The sequence below is a fragment of the Siniperca chuatsi genome, linkage group LG6, assembly GCF_020085105.1.
Source record: "Siniperca chuatsi isolate FFG_IHB_CAS linkage group LG6, ASM2008510v1, whole genome shotgun sequence".
Taxonomy (NCBI): domain Eukaryota; kingdom Metazoa; phylum Chordata; class Actinopteri; order Centrarchiformes; family Sinipercidae; genus Siniperca; species Siniperca chuatsi.
In genome coordinates this window covers 19,517,488-19,539,063 of record NC_058047.1, presented here as the reverse complement: position 1 = coordinate 19,539,063, position 21,576 = coordinate 19,517,488, and the positions used below count along the sequence as shown (strand labels likewise).

The 21,576-nt window shown below is 40.9% G+C and overlaps 1 protein-coding gene across 5 annotated transcripts in view; it reads left to right on the top strand.

Annotated features, from left to right (window-relative positions):
• The window catches only part of sema6bb (sema domain, transmembrane domain (TM), and cytoplasmic domain, (semaphorin) 6Bb), a 128,140-nt gene that overhangs the window by 81,054 nt on the left and 25,510 nt on the right, over positions 1–21,576 (top strand). For all 5 annotated transcript variants that reach the window (XM_044199480.1, XM_044199483.1, XM_044199478.1 and 2 more), the window contains 7 exons: positions 328–545; positions 7,458–7,589; positions 8,045–8,194; positions 9,814–9,993; positions 12,246–12,386; positions 14,420–14,497; positions 18,357–18,415. In XM_044199480.1, coding sequence (XP_044055415.1) covers positions 328–545; positions 7,458–7,589; positions 8,045–8,194; positions 9,814–9,993; positions 12,246–12,386; positions 14,420–14,497; positions 18,357–18,415 — 958 coding nt within the window. The remainder of the gene's footprint in view (positions 1–327; positions 546–7,457; positions 7,590–8,044; positions 8,195–9,813; positions 9,994–12,245; positions 12,387–14,419; positions 14,498–18,356; positions 18,416–21,576) is intronic.

Genomic DNA, 21,576 nt, shown 5'->3' with positions numbered 1-21,576 from the left:
AAGCTATTTTTGAGATGCACTGACATTTCATGAATAATTGATATTATATTTACCATTATAAAACAATGATCTGTCAAAACAGGGTTTCCGCATTGCAAATAGCATGCAAATGACTATGTAGCGATCACCCTGGAGTTGAAAAGAGCTTTTAAATATGCCTTTTTGAAGATGAAACCCAAAGCTTGGGAAATATATCCCAACTCCTCAGCTTATCATTGGAGTTATATATGAGTTGTGTTTATACAGATATGCCTGTCAGTATGTTGCACATTTGTGCACAGTCATTTTCTATGCCTACATCTGCTTCTCTGTGCCTGCTACTCACAGGTGGTTGTGTCACGTGTGGCGCGGGTGTGTAAACGTGATCAGGGTGGGTCTCAGCGCGTCCTGGAGAAGCAGTGGACGTCGTTCCTGAAGGCCCGTCTGAACTGCTCCGTCCCTGGTGATTCCCACTTCTACTTTAACCTGCTCCACTCTACCAGTCCCATCATCAGGATGCACGGCAGGGACATAATCCTGGGGGTGTTCTCCACACCGGCTAACAGGTACAACATAGACATACCAACATCTACCTGTAAAAAAGCTTCAAAAAACATATATATGCTTTTCTCTCTCAAAACTGTGACAGACACTCATTATCAGTGGTTCCCAGCCTTTTTTGTCAGTTGTACCACCAGACTTGTCAGATTAATTCAAGTATCCCGTCATCAGCCATCTATTTCACCATTTTCCATTACTTTTAGCTATTTCAGCTGTTCCTTACTTTAAGCTAACTATTCCAACCATTTATCCTTTTAACGTTACTTTTAGCTAACTATTTCAACTGTTAATCCTTTAGTTTTAGCTATATTTCACCAGTTTCCATTACTTTTAGCTATTTCAACTGTTCATTACTTTTAGCTTACTATTTCAACTGTTTCTCTGTTACTTTTAGCTAACTATTTGAACTCTTAATTCATTACTTTTATCTAACATTTAAACTGTTTATCCATACTAAAATGTAAATATTTCACAATTTATCCATTACTTTTAGCTAACTGTTTCAACCACTCTGCTTGCTCCCTTGCTAACTAGTTTGCGTGAAGTCTCAGAACATGGTGTTCACGTGTTCCAGCTGACTCAATATGAGGAAATTTTTTTAAATTTAAATTGTAATTTCTCTTTTTTTCAAATTACTATTACTTATATTACTACTACTGCTACTTATTACTACTCCATAATCGTTCTATATAGCCCTAAGAAAGTGCAGACCCTGGTTGGGAATCTCTGCTGTAGATCAATACTCAACCTGTCTGCCTTCAAATTAGAAGCTTTTGTGTGTGTGTGCATGTATGTCTTTGAGGACTGAAGTGGAGGGATTTTAATCCATGACCTCTCTGGAAAGAGAAAAGGGGATTCAATCATACTGATGTTTTTTTAAGAAATACACAGACATAGAAACGCATCTTGACATGCTTTCTATGGAGACTGAGATAGACACCCAGTGTGAAGCAGCACTCACACGGCTCACCTTAAAACTTTAGAGGACCACGTAGTTTCCTTCACCTATGAAGTCGGAAAGAGCAAGGCTTCCTACAGGCCAAGCAAAGCTCCAGAGAAATAAAAGAGGCTGTGTGGAGGTACAGAGGTCAAGATTGTGGGGTACAGAGTAATTTAAGACACATGGAATGCTTTCTTTGAGGACAAAAGGGTGATTTGTTGAAAGACAAGATTAAATTGAAAAAAGGTGAGAGGCGAGGCGAAGAGAGATGCTGCCAGTTAAATGGGGGATTATATGAGACTGAGGGTATTTATAGAGCCAAAAACACAAACAGCAAACCAGAGAAATTGAAAAACAGAGACAAGGAAGGAATGTGACAAAAATATTTATATGAGCTACACATACCTTCTGATAAACAAAATATAAATTTGCTTCTACATAGAGAGGCACTAATGTTCTCAAGTGACTCAATCTATTATTGAGTCTTAAATTTTCCTAAAACAAGTGAGAAAACATCAAGTGGGATGAGATCATTTCCTTTGCTGCATGCGCGAATAAACAGAACAGTCTATTTTCTGACACAGTTAAGAGTAATCTACGTATTGTGCTTTGTTGAAGACACTTACTAAAGGTTGCTTTTTTAGCTATTCAACGTTAATAAGAAAATCATTATCTTAATACTTAATGGGAGATTAAAGGGACATTGTAATGTACATGTTTGTGGGAACATCCTCCATGTATCCTTCAAGTTGCACAGGGATGAACATACTCTACACACTTACTAAGATATAGCTACAGTATATTGCAGTCTAAGTGGCACAAATCATAGACAATTATTCAGTACCACTCACTGCGTCTGATAGTGCAAGCACACACATACAAATACTTGCAACTGCCTGCTATTTGACTCTGGTCTGGAATCAATACAGTCTCTAGCTTAAATGCAGCCAGCAGCATAACTATCACCTGTCAGCAGTCTCAGTATAATACCGTCTCTAGTTTTTTAGGATTGAAAAATAAAGCTCTATACCAGTTGCAGGATAGTGTTTCAAAGCAGTGAGCTCCTGACCTCCCAGTAAGAGACAGGACAGAAAGAGGGGAAAAAAAAAAAGAAAGCGCGACAATGAGCGAGTAAATGCGAAAGGAGAAAAGACACTGAGGAAAATTAAGAGGGAAACGGTGAACAAGAGGAGGAGAGATAGATGAGAAACTCAAGGACGAGGAAGTCAATTATGGACAACACGTGCATCCCTCGCTCTCTGAGATCTAAAACTGTTTCATCAGCTGCATCTTATCTGCGTGTTTGGAATGGCTACGCTGCGAGAAGGGGCCACTGCCTGCACAGACAGATGGATGTGTCACACACATAGACACACACACTCTCCCACTCTCATACACAAACACATACGTGCACAAACACACTTACAATGGTTCCCAGATAACAGCATTTACAGCATGCCACAGAGGAGAACCAGCTGAACACACACTCTCCTGCCAGGGTAAACTGCCACCGGGTCCTATTTTAAATAACTGCCAGCCGAGAGGAATAGAGAGAAAGGGAGGTTTAGATGGATGGATAAGGACATGTGTGATGGAAGAAAATGAACACAAAGAAAAAGAGAATGTGTGAGGTGAGTTGCAAAACTCCCACTGGCCCCGTGTGGCCCACTGTGCCATACTGGCTAAGTGCTTGCCAGACAAATTGCTTTGGCTGGCAGGGTGCAGTGAAAACAGCATGAAGCGGGACCTGGGAGTGGAGGAATAGCTATTCTCTCCTGCCATTTGGGCCTGTGCAGCATATATGGAACTGTAGTATGGGAATGAAGGGATGAAGTCGAGCTTTTACTGGGCCCTCCTGAAGTCTCCCCTGGAAGTTACATATCTCCTCTTGTGCCCACATACTCTAGGGATAATTTTACAGCCATATACCAGCTCCTCAACTGTTATGGAGTTGCATTTGTGGGATCTTTCAGTCTCTGCTTCCAGAGTATAAAATCGCCCCCAGTTGTCAGTTCCTCTGTGCATCCACCTCTGAAGCCACAGGCCCTTCCTCTCGAAGAGGGATGAAAGAAGAGCTCCTACTGAGCCCCTTCTGCACTCACACTCCTGATGCTCAAGAGGCCAAGGAGGTGTAGGGAGCAACAGCAAACTCAAAAGAGAGAGAATAAGAATGTGAGTGTTAACGTTACAAACAGGGCTGGACTCACATGCAGGACTTAGACAAGGAGGTTGAATGTAAAAGGATTTATTGAGTAAAGGGAAGAAGGGTGAGGGAGTTAGCTGGGGTTTGGGATCCAGAGCAGGCAGAATGGCAGTGGAGGTAATGGCGGTGGAGATGGCGTGGCTGAGAGGAGCATGGCAGGCAGGCAGGCAGAAGCAAACAGAGAGCAGTGATCCTGAGACACAAAGAAACACACGTTAGCGGATGCAAGCAAACACAGAGCAAACAGACAGAGTTTCAGCATGAGCAAGGGTTGGCCGACTAGTAACTACCAGCAATCTGGCAATGAGGGCCAGGGTAGATATACTGCATCCTCTGCAGTATAACTACCCCGGCTTCTCATGCGCTGATTGGAGGTCGGTGTGTTGGCTGAGCGGAGTGATTGGAGGATGAGCGTCAGATGAGTGGGAACATTGGAGTCGAGAGCCAGTGGAGGTACATGGGAGGAGCAGCCACGCCCACGGTGACACATATACACACACACACACACACACACACACACACACACACACAGAGAGAGAGACAGACAGGGGAGAGACAGGAGACACGGAGCAGGGGAATAATGGCTGGAAACACTTAGGGAATGCAGACAAACTGTCACGGCCATAACAGTGAGATCATTGGGGAGAAGAAGCAGAGAAAAAAAGTACTTTCTGCTTTATTTAGCAACTCAAAGAAATGGGTATATATGGAACGAACAGCAGCAAGATGTCAAATGGAAGGCTTACCGTCATCATGCTGCACTGGACTGGTGCTGAAAACAACTTTCATTATTTCTTAGCTATTGTTTTGGCAGCTAAAAATGTCTATTGCTGCTGGTGTAGTCAGACGTGGGCTCATTAGGCTTAATGGAGCCGCGCAGGAATGCAAGGAAAACATCCCATGCAAAGTAAAGTAAATCTAGTGCATCCTGAAAATGGGAGGCCGTGTCTGCTTTTGGTTGTGAAGAATCCCACGTGACAGGGTCAGACAGCAGGATGTCCCTCTGGGAAAACACAGCAGAGGAGGGGAAATGAGGAGGACAAGGAGCAGGAGGAGAACAGGTTTACGGCGCCAGGAGAAGTGTGACACAGGGGAGGATGCACAGATGTGCAAGGTAGTCCCCCCGGGCCTGCACAAGTAGAGAAGGCAGGGGAGTACATAGTTAGTTATCTAGCTAGAGCTTGAGAAATGGGTGTGGGAAAGGAACACCACATGTAGTTGACAGCAGAGCCATGTCACAAGGAAAATACAGAGTTGTTACAGAGGTGTTCACTTGTCCACATGAGAGTGGTGTTGATCTTCTCATCTAACTCTTGGCAAGAAAGCCGATAAGCCTATTTTTTCAAAATGTCAAACTATTCCTCTAATATGCCAGTAGAGCCTTGTTCTACTGAACAAATAAAATACAATTTGGGTTTATTTGTTTTAGGTCATTAGTTTAGTGCAGGGCCACGCCCATTGCAAAGTTTATTCCATCATGGCGGCCAAAATGTTTATCTGATTCTGCTGAAAAAAGGTAACAAAGTTAAGCTGAAACCCCTCTTGCTCCATACCAAGTTTGGTGAACATCAAGTCAAGTCAATCAGTGAAGTCAACAAACACAAAAGCCTTGAAAAAACTGTTGAAATTATGAAAATTATCTAAGAAATTAAGAGACATACTGTAAATTGTCCAATTGGCACTTTTTTACTATTCAGAGAATCAGATTAAGTGTGTGGGATTTCTGACCTTGAAATTTATAAACATATAAATAGAAATTACAAAGCCCCCATGTGGTTACTTGATACTATATTTCACAAGGTCTTTATTTTTTATATTTATGAGTGTGGAAAATTTAAAGTCTCTACAATGTATCAGAATTAAACCCCTTATTAAAGGACTGACATTGAAACTTCCCCTGACTCCCACCTTCTTTCTCCTTTTCCTCGTCTACCACTACGAGGCATCATGTGTCCGTGAGGACCGTGTTATTTCAAGCTGTCAGTGAGCTTGTTAGACAGTGAGGAAGTACTTTAGACTCCACAGCAGCCCTCTCAAATGGACACCCTATGCATCTAGCCTGGACAGCCTGTCACTCAACCCCCGTCAGGAAGGACAACTGCCGAGTCAGAGAGGGACGGGCAGAAATTGAAAGTAAACAAAGGAAAGTAGTGAGGGCGTCTGAGAAAATGATTGAAAATGAAATTTGTGTACAAGAAAACAACACACACAGACTCAGAAACAAAAGCAGGAGAGACAACTACAGAGTGAAAATGAGAATAATTAATAGAATTCGGAGAGAAAAACAGCCCGAGGCCTTTAGGCTTACTTCTGTTAGACACACAGCCCTACACGGGGCAAACCCAGTGACCTGCAGCAAGAGAGAAAGAGGGGGGGTTGGGAGAAGGTAGAGAAAGGAAGCCAAGCTGGCACCGGTACAGAGCTGGCAGACATGTCACACGTAACATCTGGTGCCTGCGGTCCTGAGAGAGACGCAGTATCGGCCACAGATACGCCTGCAGCTCTGCCACACTGGCCGGGGTTGAGTCACATCCCTGCCTATGAATGATAAGTACTGAGGGAGACGGCGTGACCCGATCAAATGGCACATCAGGAGAGCACGGCTCCCTGCTGCAACCAAAATCCAGCCTTCGGGCACTGCCTTCCCAAACAAACCCTTCTGTGGCTTTCAAAGGGGCACTCAACAGAAACACTGCTGCAGAATCATGGGGGCAGACCCTCACATCACCAGCTGAAACGTATTTTTTTTAAAGATAGAATGAGAGAAAGAAGGCAAGAAACAGATGGGCTACGTTTGGGATTTGTGTAGCAGCAGGTTGCAGGTGACTCAGTCTCTCAGGTTGTTTCAGTGTGTGTGTATCGCTAAGGTATTAGCACTTAGTCACTAGCTCTAACACCATGCACACCATTAGTCATTGACGAGGACACATTCAGAGCAAAAAGTTGAGTCTCGGAGCAGGAAACATGGGATGTTTTTTTAAAAACTAATTCCTTATCTTATCCTGACACTGCTCTCATTATCTGTCTCTGTAGTGCTTTCTGTAGCCAAAATACAAAAATGTAGCATCAGGCTGAGTGAAGAGACAGTCTAACTTTGTGTGAATGTGTCTATTTGTTGGTTGTGTCTGTGTGTATTTGTGTGTGTGTGTGGGCTATGGACACTTCTTGGAGCAGATGTTCTGCTCCCTGTTGCAGGGTTCACGCGTAGTTAAGCAGCCTCCGAGGTGCACCGGGCTTTTTACTGGAATGTGTTGTTGCCCCCCCCTCCTTTTGAAAGACAGAATATTCAGTGACTCATTTCCTATTTCGTTTTATATTCCAGGAATTCCAGCCAAGATCTTTTCATGGGTCTAATCTAGCTATTGCATCCACTGCATATCTGTTCTTCGCCCAAGGAGTTGACAGCGTTTATCTTATCCTGTCTTTATTTCCGTCTCAGTAACAATTTCCTTTGTGTTCAAGTATTGAATGTCAAAATATGAACAGCCCAAATCCAATTTGTCATCTTCTCTGGGTGCTTGTCCCTTTCTCACACTCACAAATGACTTTCTACATTTTAACTTCTCTCCTTTTTCACGTTTCACAGACTATTTTTCACTCTAGGTATTATCTACGTTATCTTTTCTTTTTCCTTCACTTATTCTTTCTCCGCCCCTGTCGAAAATAAAGCCCACTTGACGCGGACTGACAGTTGTTTTGTATCAGTTCAAAGTGTTTTATCAATTGACAGTCTCTGTCTCAACCTTCCTCTGTCTCAATTCTCTGTCTCTCTAGTATCCCAGGTTCGGCGGTGTGTGCCTTTGACATGGAGCAGCTTGCTGCGGTGTTTGATGGGAGGTTCAAGGAGCAGAAATCACCCGAGTCTATTTGGACACCTGTTCCAGATGAAGTCATCCCAAAGCCAAGGTGCAGATGGCTGTAATCAATTTATGCACCCCTGTTCAGGTTGTTACCAGAGAACTGTAAGAAGAAAACAGTATCATGAACAACCTGTATTCAATTCAGTCATATTACTGTTCTGTAAAGGTGTGTTTTGCAGATCACAGTTCATGGCTAGAGTTTGTTTTCATAACAAAAGGAAATATACACCATACAAGCAACAATACATTCATTGTTTTGCCACTCATGCAGATGCTGCTCATGGGCACTTTTAAAGTTTTAGTTATAAGGTGAAACAAGACTGATTATACACACGTAATGCAGAATTCAGGAAGATGTGTCTGAATGTGAGACACTCAGACAGTCTAGACTGCTTAATTATGTAACTATATCTTTACTGAGGACTGAAGTAGTCAGAAATAAGTATACTGCTTTGCCTCTGTACCGTGTGCTAAACCTGTGCTGAAACTTACTGTCTCCAGACCCGGTGGCTGTGCTGTTCAAGGTACCAGGTTTAATTCCTCAAACTCGTTCCCTGATGAGATGCTCAACTTCGTCAAGACCCATCCTCTGATGGATGAAGCCGTCCCATCACTTGGACAAAGACCCTGGATAGTCAGAACCATGGTCAGGTGAGACTTAACTCAAACAAGCAGCCAAACGCCAACTCTGTCTCCTAGTAATTAGGTTTATATACTAGTAATTTGCAGCAGCAAATATGTTTTAAAATAGTGGACCACTTGAATTACATTTCTTATCAACATAATGAGGAAACGTTTTCAATGAACATATCTGACAAGTTGCAAGATGTTCATATATAACATATTTGCAAAATTCATTTGTTTTTCCTACAATACAACACTCGTAGCAACTAAAGCATAATAAAAGTTTTTCATGGTTATGTTTAGGTACTCAAAGCACTTGTTTAAGGTTAGGGAAAGTTTGTGGTCTTTGTTTAAATATTGAAAAAGTCAAAAGTGACTGGGTGTGTTTATCAACATTTAAAGGAAACCATGATCTTTGATCAAAGTGCCTTTGTTGCCTAAACCTACCCACACATGGGACTAAGAATGCAAACCCTGGACTCCTCCTCTCCTGTGCTTTGTATGCCAACCATTCACCCTGACCACCTCCATATGACTTCCATTTGGTACTAAACGTTTACACTTCCTACAGTAAAAATGTTTTACCGTTGAACATAATCCGGCAGCAATTACGTTTCCCTCAGACATATTTGGCAAAACAAATTAGTGTATATAAACATAATTTCTATACAAAAAAGAAGGGTCTCTTTAGAGTTTAAACTGTCAAACAATGCATGCTGGGAAGTCTGCTAATATACTAATTGTGTTTTTTTAGACACTTAAATTGATGAGTTTAGTGAACACTCAGCAATACATTCATTCAACTCATCATTTCAAGTCTCAAGACTTCAAGTCGGAAGAACTCACTCACTTTAATAGTTCTGAAAGGGTCTGAAAATGAAAACTAAAAACTTTAAGTTGACTTAATGAATAAAACTTTATTTACATTAACTTACTGATGAAATATTAGTTGATTCCACTAAACTCCTGTATGATGTTTTACAGTGTAGGAAACAGGGTTTCAAACATACACAGATATATGCAAACACACACATGGTCTGTCTGCTTGGGCTGTAGACTCCTTCTGTTGAAGTTATCCTGGTCAGGTGTTGAAGCCTGTGGTAGCAGGAAAGCAGCTGTAGCACATCAAGTCTCACATAAATGCATGGATGCCTCTCTCTCTCCAATATCTACCTTATGGAGTCCCACTGCTGACCAGTGACCAGGGGATTATGAGGGCTGGATGTATGTGGAATATTAAACACCCAGCACGACATGGCTCCTCGTCTATTGAGTGATACACACAGGACTGTGTGTAGTTCAGCAACAAACTGCTATTGTTCCAAGACGAGCCCATTTACTTGACTGATATTATTAATGACTGAACGTCTGGTGTAATTAGTTTATTATGCAAATTTAATGAGCAGTTTCTTCTCTGTGGAATTCATTTCATTTTGCAGTGACTCAAGAGAAAATGGCATATTATGATTTAAATTCACAAGAGTCCGTATTTTACACCTAAACCAATCATCTGTAATACACTTAAATCATAAACTTGCCTCCAGGAACTTCTTGACTATGCTTTTAGCTTTCATGGAAGAAAAGTCCCACATGAGCCGCACAGCTCTGTGGCAATAATGCAGTGCTCTATCTCTCCTGCTGTGTAGGTACCAGCTGAATAAAATTGTGGTGGATACAGAAGCCGGGCCTCATCGAAACCGGACTGTCCTGTTCCTCGGGTCGAGCAGAGGGACCATCCTCAAGTTCCTCATCATGCCCAACCAGGACAACACCGTCACCAACAGCAACATCTTCCTGGAGGAACTGGAGGGATTCAACCCTGATAAGTAAGACGTTAAAGCTAAGAGAAAGGAAATTTACATATATTTTGAACTGTTAAAGGAACAGTTCGACATTTTTGGAAATATGTTTATTAGCTTTCGTGCTGAGAGTTAGATGAGAAGATTGATACCACTCTACACACTCATGCATACACAGCACGGGGAGCTGGTGGTGAGATACGCCTAGAAGAAGAGTCACAAGGGAAAAAAAGAACACAACATGTCCTCGAAACATGGCATGTCCTGAATTATACAGAAAGCCTCACCTTTTCTTCGAGAGATACACATAATTGTGCAGGAGCTGAGACGTTGCAACCCAAGAATACAAATAGGGCAAACAGAAAAGAATATGATTAGAGGATAATATTCATTATCAGGAAATCTGAACATCTTCTAATGAGGTTGAGACATAGTGTAGAATGGCATTAGTGGAAAAACATCAGAAATTAATGAAATGATGATAAAATCACATTATCCTTAATCTTGACAAAAATGGCATATTGTCAGGAAAAATGACCCTTTATCTTCAGTCTGAAGCTAAATTATATTTAATATCTGGATCTCGACAGAAGATTAGCGTGGCTTGGGCTTCTTGTCCCTTTCTAATTAGCATTTTGCATGAGACAGGCAGCTTTGAGGATTCATTGGATGCCCACCACTATGTCATGAACACTGGCTACAATGCCGTTTCAATCTTCACTTCTGCTTTTGTTCTTTGTTGAGATGCAGTGTTCCACATGGTGGATGGCTGCAGGGTGGGGGGAAGAAGATTGTCACACAGATGCAGGCAGATTTGGCTGGTGATTATCTTTCACCAAGGCTAACATTAAAACATTTAAAAGAGAAAGTACATGTTAAACACTAGCTATATACACACACACACATATATATATATATATATATATAGATATATATATATCTATATATATATACTATTTTCTGCAATAAGGGGAAACAAATTACTATTTCATGGACCAACTGGCTAGAAACACACTTTCTCCCTACAGTAGAGTCCAGTCTGCTTGTACTGTTTCACTTCTTATTCAGTAATAAACTTCCTTCGTTTCCCAACCCCTCCAAAATATGCACACCAATTTGTGTTTCAGCTTATTTGTTCTGCTTCAGACTTGACAAAATGAGGGATAGTGATGGCAAGTGAAAGGAGGGGACTGTGTGATGACTGAGCTGGTGTGGACTGGAGCCAGTGTGTGAGGGATAATTTGGTGTGCATGGTGAGCCCACCAGGAGGTCAGTGACAGTCTAGCTATCACAGCAGGCAGTCAGCTAATCAGGAGACAGAGCATCAGGGTTTTTTTCCTTTTATGCTCCAGGCCAAGCCACCCCCAACCTCACCTTAACATACACAGACAAAGCAATGCCTTGTGCCCTGTAATAAACCCCAGTGTACACAGAAGCAGGGCCACTAACACAGTCATCTTTTAAGAAGTCAGCCAAGAAATCACTGGTTTGTGATTGGCTGGTTGCCATAATGAACCAGGAAATGACCTGAAAGAGATGCAACCCTAACAGAGCCTGTATCTTCTCCTGTTGTCTCCCCCACACAGGAGGGGAGACATCTTGGTTCTGTCTCTCGTATTTTCTTTTCATGAGTCTCTCATCTGTGTTGTTTTGCCTTTTTCCTGCATTTGTCGGTTGTTTGTTCAGTTTTTTCGCTTTCCCTACACCGCCCCTCCTTTGCCCTGCCTTTTGTGATATTGGCTGTGAAGAATGACTCACAGCTTGGCCTTAGCAGAATGATAGATTCTTCTTAATGACTGTGGGGCCGCCGCAATGTTATTACCATAAACCATCCAGATACAACTGATGCATGAGTGCACATGTGCATAAAAAGGTATAAATCGGCTGCACCGAGGCAGGTTGGTGCCGCTATCATAGCTTTAAGTGCCAATTAGAAGCGATTCAGCTCCTGGCTGCCTTTTTTTTTGATGGCCGGCTGATCTCTCGAACCTCTACAATCAGCACAGTGCATATTTGGGTTGACACCGTAACATCTGGCTACACCGATGGCCTCTCGTCGCTTTCTCTTTTATTGTGGCTTTTATTTATAGAACTGTTTATGTTTGGTTATGTTTCACATTGAGTCATGAAGAATGTTTTTTCCTGCTGTAATGCTCAAAGTGAGGTCAGAGGTTTAATGTGCAGTCTCGGTCTGGTAATTGAAATTGCCTAATGCATTTTTGCGTTTTGTGTGTGCCTGCTTGTTTGTATATTTGTGTGTGTGTGTGTGTGTGTTGCAGGTGTGCTGAAGACTCTCCGCAGGCCAGGCAGCTGTTGTCTCTGACTCTGGACCGGGCGAGCCACACTCTGCTCCTCGCCTTCCCCTCCTGTGTGGTCAGAGTACCAGTGGCACGATGCCAGCTCTACTCCCGATGCATGAAGTAAGTCTGCACCAAATACTGTACATACAATAACATAAAAGGGGCAGCAGGGCAGCATAACAAGAAGTTAGGTGACCATTCTTTAAGAACCATCTGGCCTTCACAAGTGTCCTTGTGCAAGACACTGTGAACAACTGCCAGAGTTGCTGACCTGAACTTTCCTGCAATAATAACCTTACTGCAACTTAATAACAACTGTCACTATGTCCTTGAGCAAAGTGATAATCTGTTAACTGCTGTATAAAACTGAAATGAGTCAAAATGCAATAAAATGTGCCAGTAAATGTTATGAAAATCTAATAAAAGCTGTTAGCGTAATACATCTGCATTAAAAATAATGCTGTATTATTGCCTTAGCCTGCAATTTTTACTTTTAACAGATAATAATAATAGTAATGTTTCCTGACAGTGTAATACATAATATACTAAATAAATGATAATAATGAAAGATAATGAAGCTCGTGAGAATAGTAAACATGTAACAAATCCATATAATAGTTGAATAATATTAGTACATCATCAGTTGTAATCAGTCAATCATCAGTTGCAGCTAATTTATAATTTTCACTTCATCCAGCAGTTATAAGATTATCAGATGCTCCAGTGAAGTTGCTCATGTTGTTATTCTGGCTGCTCACCATAATGAATGTGTTTAACTGAATGTGCAGCAGGGCATTTCTGAGAAGGAGCAAGTACCCCGAATCCACTAATCCTACATAATTAAACATAAAAATGCATATATTTAAATTAATTTTCTTTCACCTGCATACACCCACACAAGCACCATAATACAGACTCACTCTCCCTCGCTGACACACTTACTGACTCTTGATGCCTGTGGCTGTGGCCTGTTTGGGTTCACTGACACACTAACACAAACCGGTACACACACCAGCACATCAGGAACGCAGTGTGTTCACTGAACCAGGTGAGTCATACAAGCGTGTAAACCAGAGCACATTAAGAAACGCTCACATGCTTTCTGAGATGTGTTTAGTGTGTAAGCGTTTATGTGTTTAGATGAGAGACTGAGAGACTGTTCTGTATGTTCAAGGTTCCTTAGTCATGCTTCAGCAGCTTCAGGTCTGAGTGTCAGTCTTTTTAAAATACATCTTTAATAATTCAACATTTTACAGTAAAGTAAATTTTCCAGTGCATCCAGTTGCAGAATGACCTTTTAACTTAATGTAACCCCACGTACAGAGTAGACCAGTCATTAAAAAGTCATGTTGTGCAGTTAACCACTGAGCTATCCCACAGGACGTCATTAAAGGACCATATTGGAGGTTTTACATATTATCGGTCAACAACAATTAATCCCCTTGAGGCTACTTGACATCCCTGCCAACCATTTTTCAAAATATACCACAGGTTTTTAGATTGAAGATTAGAATGTCCTAATTTCCTAGAGCTAGTTTCAGGAAATCTGAAATCTTAAATCCACTTACGGTATTAGTTTTTAGATTTATAACTACATTTCTATCCTCTGAAGACTGTGAGATGTGGTTGGAAACTGGAAAAAGCTAGTAAGTAACTGTTATTTGCAAAATCAAGAATTCATTTTCCCACTTAATTTCCTAGAACTACTTTAATCTGCCCTCAAATGAATTTCCGCCTTGCCCAATATTGTAACTTTGATAAAGAAGTAGATGACAAAATATTCACTGTGATGAACAACATTATCAAGCAAATTTCAAGTCTTAAGAAGTAGGAAATTAATCTAAAAACTTTAAGATATGCAAAAAGAATAAGTATGATATGATGCGATGACTTTTAGTTCCTAGTATGAGCCTAGTATAGACTAAATGACTAATCAAATAATCAGGAAAAAAGTCCTTAAATTAATCAATAATGAAAAGAACAAGTTAGTTGCAGCCCTTACTTCATGTGTGAAATTGGTGGAGTGCCCCTTTAAGTTGTAGTCAAGATTAGGCAAATCAGTATGCAACTTTTAAGCTCCATGGGGGGAATTTTAAGTGAAATATTGATTCTTTGGGGTTTAAGCAATCAAGTGAATTTTTGTGTCTCTGCAGGAACTGTATCGCCTCCAGGGATCCTTACTGTGGATGGACCAGAGGAAGCACCTGCTCTTTCCTCAGACCCGGAACCAGGTATGACACCTCTCCATTCGTATATACATCAAAACAACACACACATGCAGTATACAGTACCTGCCCTGCGTCACCAAACTGACACTCTGTCTGTCTGGTTTATTCTTTGTCTGTCTTTAAGTCCATCTGAAGTTTTGCATTCTGTTGTACCACGTTTCTCTGTTCTCTCTCTTTGATCCAACTGTTTTTATTTTTTATTTTGTTTTGTTTTGATTTGATTTATTTCTACTTTTATCATTCCTCTCAAGGTTATTTTTCTGACACCACACCTAGCAGGCCACCCATAGAGTCGTCCCATGTATTATTTATCTTGTCTGGAAGTCCTTGGTTCTTTCTACAACTATTTGAGCTTCTGAGTAACATCTGTGCCCTCTAAGTAGCCTGTCACACAGTCTGCTCTGTATACAGTTATTGATTCAAGATGTCTGCTGCTGCATTTAAACAATACTCTGTTCTTTCACTTTCCTTGTTATCAAGTGGTGACCATAAAACACTGTGTAGGTGTGTGACTGAGTGCAGATTTTTGTGCTTGTTTTTCTGTTTCTGTGTTATGCACATGCACCCGGACAGTGTCTTGTCTGGATATGTTTGAATGTGAGAGTATGTGTGTGTTTGTGTGACCCCTCTTTCCTCCTGCCACTGAAACGCGGTGGTCTGTCTCGACAGCTCACCTCCAATTGTGGCTGCCTCCCTCCAGTGAAATCGAATCTCTCTTTAGTCAGGCGGCTTATTGAGTTAGGGCTTCAAAACACAGGTGTAGTGCCAGCAGAACAGACAACATGGGCCTTAAAGACCACCTCAGGCTGCCTGCTTATACTATTAAAGGCCTCTGTGTTGGTCCTGATTTGATTTACCAAGGGCGGGCAACTTGGCAATCGATTTTACATTGAGTTACTGTGGATTTCCTCTTTGTGGACTAATGCAACCTCTCTTTGCAAACTAACGCCAGAGGAGAGCTCAGTAGTTGACGTTATATAATATTAGATTGTAATTTGGGCAATTTCTGAGGAAAATAAGTTTTGTACTTTTTATGGAAGTAGTTGTTTTGTTTGTTTAATGGGAGGAAAAGGGTTTTATTTTTGGTTTTATTGTTGTGCATGTGAGTGTTTCTGATCCCATGTTTATTTTGTTCACTGTTATTATTGTACTGCCAAACAAGGTGATACAAAATGTGTATCACCTCTGTTAGCTTTTAGCCAGTAAGAATATGGTGACAAAGCAACTGTTAAAACTGTTCCATTACTATTAGCAAATTGTTTCAACAATTTATCCATTACTTTAAGCTAACTGTTTAAACCATTTATCCATTACTTTTAGCTATTTCAACCATTTATCCTTTAGTTTAAGCTAATCATTTCAACTGTTTAACCATTACTTTTAGCTAACTGTTTCAACTTCTCTGCTCACTTTCTAATTATTTAACTCTCTTATTTGCACAAGTAGCCTACAAGCACAAGATTCTCAACCAGTCATTGCTGTAAACACTGTCCACACCACTCAACATGAGTAAACATATGATTTTTATCAGTTTCTCTTTTATTTTGAAGTCTTTAAATATAGAGCACAATGTACCTGGGTCTGGGAGAATATGCTGGAAATAAAAACACTGAAAAAAAAATATATATATATTATAAAATACATGCACGCACACACAGACCCACAGGCAAAGCTAATGTATACAAAGTAAATGACCCACAGTCCGTGAGAGGTAGCCAACTGAACACAAACCATTATTCTTTATTAAGATGACAACCACTGTAGGTTCACAGTGCACTTGGACTCGTTTGTCACTGTGATTTTTAGGCATTAAAAGCAGGAATGTTGGCTACACTGCTGCCTGAGCCTTTAGCTAATTGCAGAATACTGACTTCTCAGTTACTTGTTCCAATGAGCTTCAGCATCCTCAAGAAGTTTGTGCTCTGGTTCTTCAAAGGTTGTTTGTAGGCCAAATAGTGATTCAGTGTAACAGCACTATTCATGGAACCATGTAGAACTTTAAAAGTGTCGTCAGTGGTTGTGACTGACTCATTACCACAAAAGATCAAGCAAGTAACATATATAAAAATGTCTGCACAACTTTGATTTGTTATATCAATCTAATTCAACCAGAAAATGCAAAGATCTTCTTTTGTTAGTAATAAAGATGTTGGCCGGTTTTCAAAACAGGCTTGATACCCTGAAGGCTTGTAATTTTAAATAAGCTCCCATTAATGTTCCTTAAATTATTATATCGACTTGCATCAAGTCACTTAGCATTTCTGCTGCCAAGTGCTCACTGATATAATGGATCCTTCTTGCTGGGAGTTATATGGGCCTGGCCAAAAAATTGTTCCAACACGCAACTCCCATTACAACTAGAACTTTGATTTTTGTGTGTATTAGACAAACAAGATATAACGTGTGAATTAGTGACCTTTTAGAGGTGCTGGTAGGTAGATTTTTTTACCTGGACAGAGAGTGGTATTGATTTTCTCATCTAATTCTCGGCAAGAATGCGAAATATGAAAATGTCCAACTATTTCTATAATACAAGTTTTGGTGTAAATCTAGATGTTAGGGTGGAAAGTAGTCTTTGCCAGAATGAATAGCTTTTAAGTTACAAATTTACCACTATATTAGTTAGACATTATGTATAGTAGCCTACTGATTTGTCTGTGAGTGTCTACAGTTTTCCCACATCAGATATCCAAGATTGAAGTCAGAATGAAAACCTTGAGTGGGTCTGGTGTGTTTAAACATTTATTAAAAAATGTTATACATTATGTAATACTGTAATATATACATTATTATGTGCTTTTTCAAAATTAGATTAAATTAGCTAATATTTATTCTGTATTATTATGTGTCCCTATGTAATTTCTACTTAACAGAGGTCTTTTTTGCACATTTATTTCCACTCATGTCCTTTATTGTAAATGTAATCTGTACTCAATGAGACCTATATCCTTATATATCTGTGTGCTCACACACACACACACACACACACACACACACACACACACACACACACACACACACACTCATAGCCTGTCCTTTGCAACTTGGTGCTGTTTTCCTTGATATGAGCCATGACTAAGAGCAGTTGTGTTTTTCTCTATGAGCACCTGGTCGGTGTGCTATTCTCATTTCCTCTCTTCTTCCTTGCCTCATCATATGTTATCGTCCTTTGAGTTTTCCAGTTCTCCCCTGTCGCCCGAATGGGAAATGAGTTTTACAGCACTGGGATAGAGTTGTAGAAGTAAGACATGTTGTAGTTTCTCTAGAATGAAAGAATATGAGTGAAGTTGGAGGCTTTGTTGAACATGTACATTCATGACAAATTACTTTTTCATAAACGTATAATAAGTTTTTCATAAAACCAATAACATGATCTTATGATTTTTTTTTAAATCCTCCCTTCCTTAAACTCCATCATAATGACTAAAACTGATTTTCTTGAAACTACTCTAACTCCTTAATACTTGAAGACACAGAGTTTATATTTACATTTTATTTAAATATACTGACCTAGAAATATTTGCAATTCATTGCATTAATTAGCTTAATTAATGACCCTGTGGACATAAGTGGTTATGTCTAAATCATAATGGTGATTACTGCAGGATAATAGGCATCTCAAGGGCCTTGAGTTCTTTTGCTGTTTTAATGATTTTTTTTCTCACTTTCTCAAAAAAAGAAAGATTTCTACAATCTAACTGTTAAAGGACCTTGTAGAGATATATGCTCCCTTGTAGCTTGTCCTCTGCTGTAACATTGAGATAGTTTTCCTCTATCAGAGTGGATCTGTGCTGTGTGTCAATGGCCGAGTTGCTGTGCCTCTGTGTCTCCTGATTAATGACTGTGTCTCCTCTCCTCGCAGACTGCCGTTCGAGCAAGATGTTGAACAGGGAAATGTGGCCCACTTGGGTGACTGTGACGGTAAGAGGAGTGATTCTCAATTGGTGTGTGTGTTTGTGTGTGTTTGCTCACAAGCATTAAAGCTAATAGCTTTCTTGTCTTTGTCCAGATCCTTATATAACTTGAGTATCTTCAGGGTAAACAACAATACCGTAAAAGAGAGGAAGACCCTGGTAGTTTCAGTTTATACAGAGGAAATCCACAAATAAACGCAGAGACAAGTCCCAATCCACCTCAGTGCTCTGTAGTGTCTCACTTCTCCCAAGAATAACCACCAAGATCTAACATGAAGAATGTCTGCTAGTCTCATTTTGTCTCCAAGCTGACAAGAAAATTCCCATGTATGTTTCAGCTAACTTTGTTCTTCTCTCTGTTTACTCTGTCCTCACTTCTATACTATCTTTGCTTTGGTCCAGCAGGTTTTGTTGCATATATATGTGGTTAATTATATTCAACTCCAGCTTGAATCCCCTGCTTGATGTTTCCTTTTTTTCTCTCTCCACATCATTATGAAAATAGAAGTGATACACAGCAAAGCAAAATTTCTATTCTAGATACACAGAGGTTTTGGATACTCCCATGACACCCCCTCTCTTTGATCTGAGCGCTAATTCCAATGCGTGCAAATTAATCCTGTGCTTCTGAAAGTTCCCTGAGTTCATGTGCTGTGCTCCCTGAGAAAAGAACAGATAAATATTGCATAATCGGAACAACTCTAATCCTTTTTCAGATAGGCGCTCTGTTTGATGCTGCGCTCTCACTTCAGGTCCTCTGACCGCCAAACCACAGGGGATGGCCTCTGTAACTGGTGGCTGATGCTCACTCTATGCATGGGGAAGTTAAGCTAGTTATTTGGCTTCATTGAGCCCATGTCTAGCTGCTTATAGAACATGTGGGGGACCTTACTCAAGCTGTTGGTCCTGCTCCTAAACAGAAACCCATGATCTTCCAAAGGGTTTATTATATTTAAAACAGATCATGTTGTGGATGTATCCTGCTTTTGATTCTTGCAAGTTTGTATAATAACATAAACTAGATAAGAAATCTGAGAAATGTCTTTTCCACTAGGGAACTCCACTTCAGCAAATACATACTGTTGTGCAGGAAGCTTGTAATTAAAAGTGCAACTTCTCTGATCATTACTCTACTTCTGTACTACACCAGCGGGTGAGAGATGAACATAATTACTCTGGCTCAGTGCTAATTGAGTGTTTTACGAGCTCTAGTCTTGGATACTGTTCTTGTACTTGTTATATCTTGTTTTACCTCTGGTGCAAGGTCTCTGGGTCAGAGGAAGAAATGACACTAATACTGAAGGTGCAGAACACTTTCCCACTGTAGATCATCACAGCACCTTTTTTTTGTTGATTGGATTGTAAGATGTCTACCATCCTTAAAGGAGTGCTCCAGCGATTTAATGTTACATTTCCATAATGTCGGGGGACTTGAGAGAGACATTTAAAAAACGGTCAAATCAAAGCAGTAGAGGCAGCGATGTCCTGACTTTTAGTCTTTAGCCAATGAGAGTACCCAATCACCTAACATACTCTCTTTTTCTCTCTCATCTCCTACGCTTTTATGCCTTGCCACCTGCAACCTTGTGTCAGGCAGAATATGAAACTGAGAGTTGAATCACTTCATTCTCGCTGGCTTTTCCCTAATCTACTGTGGCTCTAATTGTACTTCATTTACGTACACCGCTTTGTTCTGAAGCTGAATAATCAGAATCAGAATCAGAAATACTTTATTGATCCCCAAGGGGAAACTCTTTTGTTACAGCAGCTCACTATCACGTGCACACAGGAATAGAAGTACTAAGCAAAAAATATAATACACTATGATACAGGTCAGAAAATAAATTAAGTACCAAGTGGGTATAAGTATAAAATTAAAATGTGTGAAGTACAAAGTGGGTTTACCAGTTGATAATAATAATAATACAGTATAAAGTAATAGTGCATAGTAATAGTGAACTGTTAAGTGTAGCTTATTAAGATTATAATGAGATGTAGGATATTGCACAGCAGTAATAGAGGTATGAATAAATATTGAATTTTATGAATTTTAAACTGAAAGGAGTATATTGCACAGGAGTATTAATTCAGAATATTGCACAATTATGTCAAGTATTGCAGAGATGTAATGATCAATGTCCAGTTTAATGACTTATGGTCATACAGACTACACTTAGAGGGAGGAGTTAAAGAGTTTGATGGCCACAGGCAGGAATGACTTCCTGTGGCGCTCTGTGGTGCTTTTTGGGGGGATGAGTCTTCCACTGAAGGTACTCCTTTGTTTGACCAGCACGTCATGGAGTGGGTGGGAGACACTGTCCAAGATGGCATGTAGTTTGGCCAGCATCCTCCTCTCTGACACCACCGACAGAGAGTCCAGCTCCACCCCCACAATATCACTGGCCTTACGGATCAGTTTGCTGCCCCAGCATGCAACAGCATACAGGATAGCACTGGCCACCACAGACTCATAAAACATCTTCACCATTCTCCGGCAGATGTTGAAGGACCTCAGCCTCCTCAGAAAATAGAGGCGGCTCTGGCCCTTCCTGTACAGAGCTTGAGTGTTCTTAGCCCAGTCCAGTTTATTGTACATGTGTACTTCCAGGTACTTGTAATCCTCTACAATGTCCACACTGACCCCCTGGATGGAAACCGGGGTCACTGGTGCCTTGGCCCTTCGTAGTGCTACAACCAGCTCTTTAGACTTTGTCGCACTGAACTGCAGATGGTTCTGCTCACAGCATGAGACAAAGTTCCCCACCACAGCCCTGTACTCAGTCTCATCACCACCACTGATACATCCCACCACAGCAGAGACATCAGAAAACTTCTGAAGGTGGCAGGACTCTGTGTGGTAGCTGAAGTCCGTAGTGTGTATATGATGAAGAGGAAGGGAGAGAGGACAGTCCCCTGAGGGGCCCCAGTGTTGCTGACCACGCTGTCCGACACACAGTGCTGCAGATGCACATGCTGTGGTCTGCCAGTCAGGTAGTCAACAATCCAGGACACGAGGGGGGCATCCACCTGCATCGCTGCCAGCTTCTCACCCAGCAGGGCTGGCCGGATGGTGTTGAAAGCACTGGAGAAGTAAAAAAACATGATCCTCACCGTGCATGCCGGCTTGACCAGGTGGGTGTGGATGCAGTTCAGCAGGAAGATGATGGC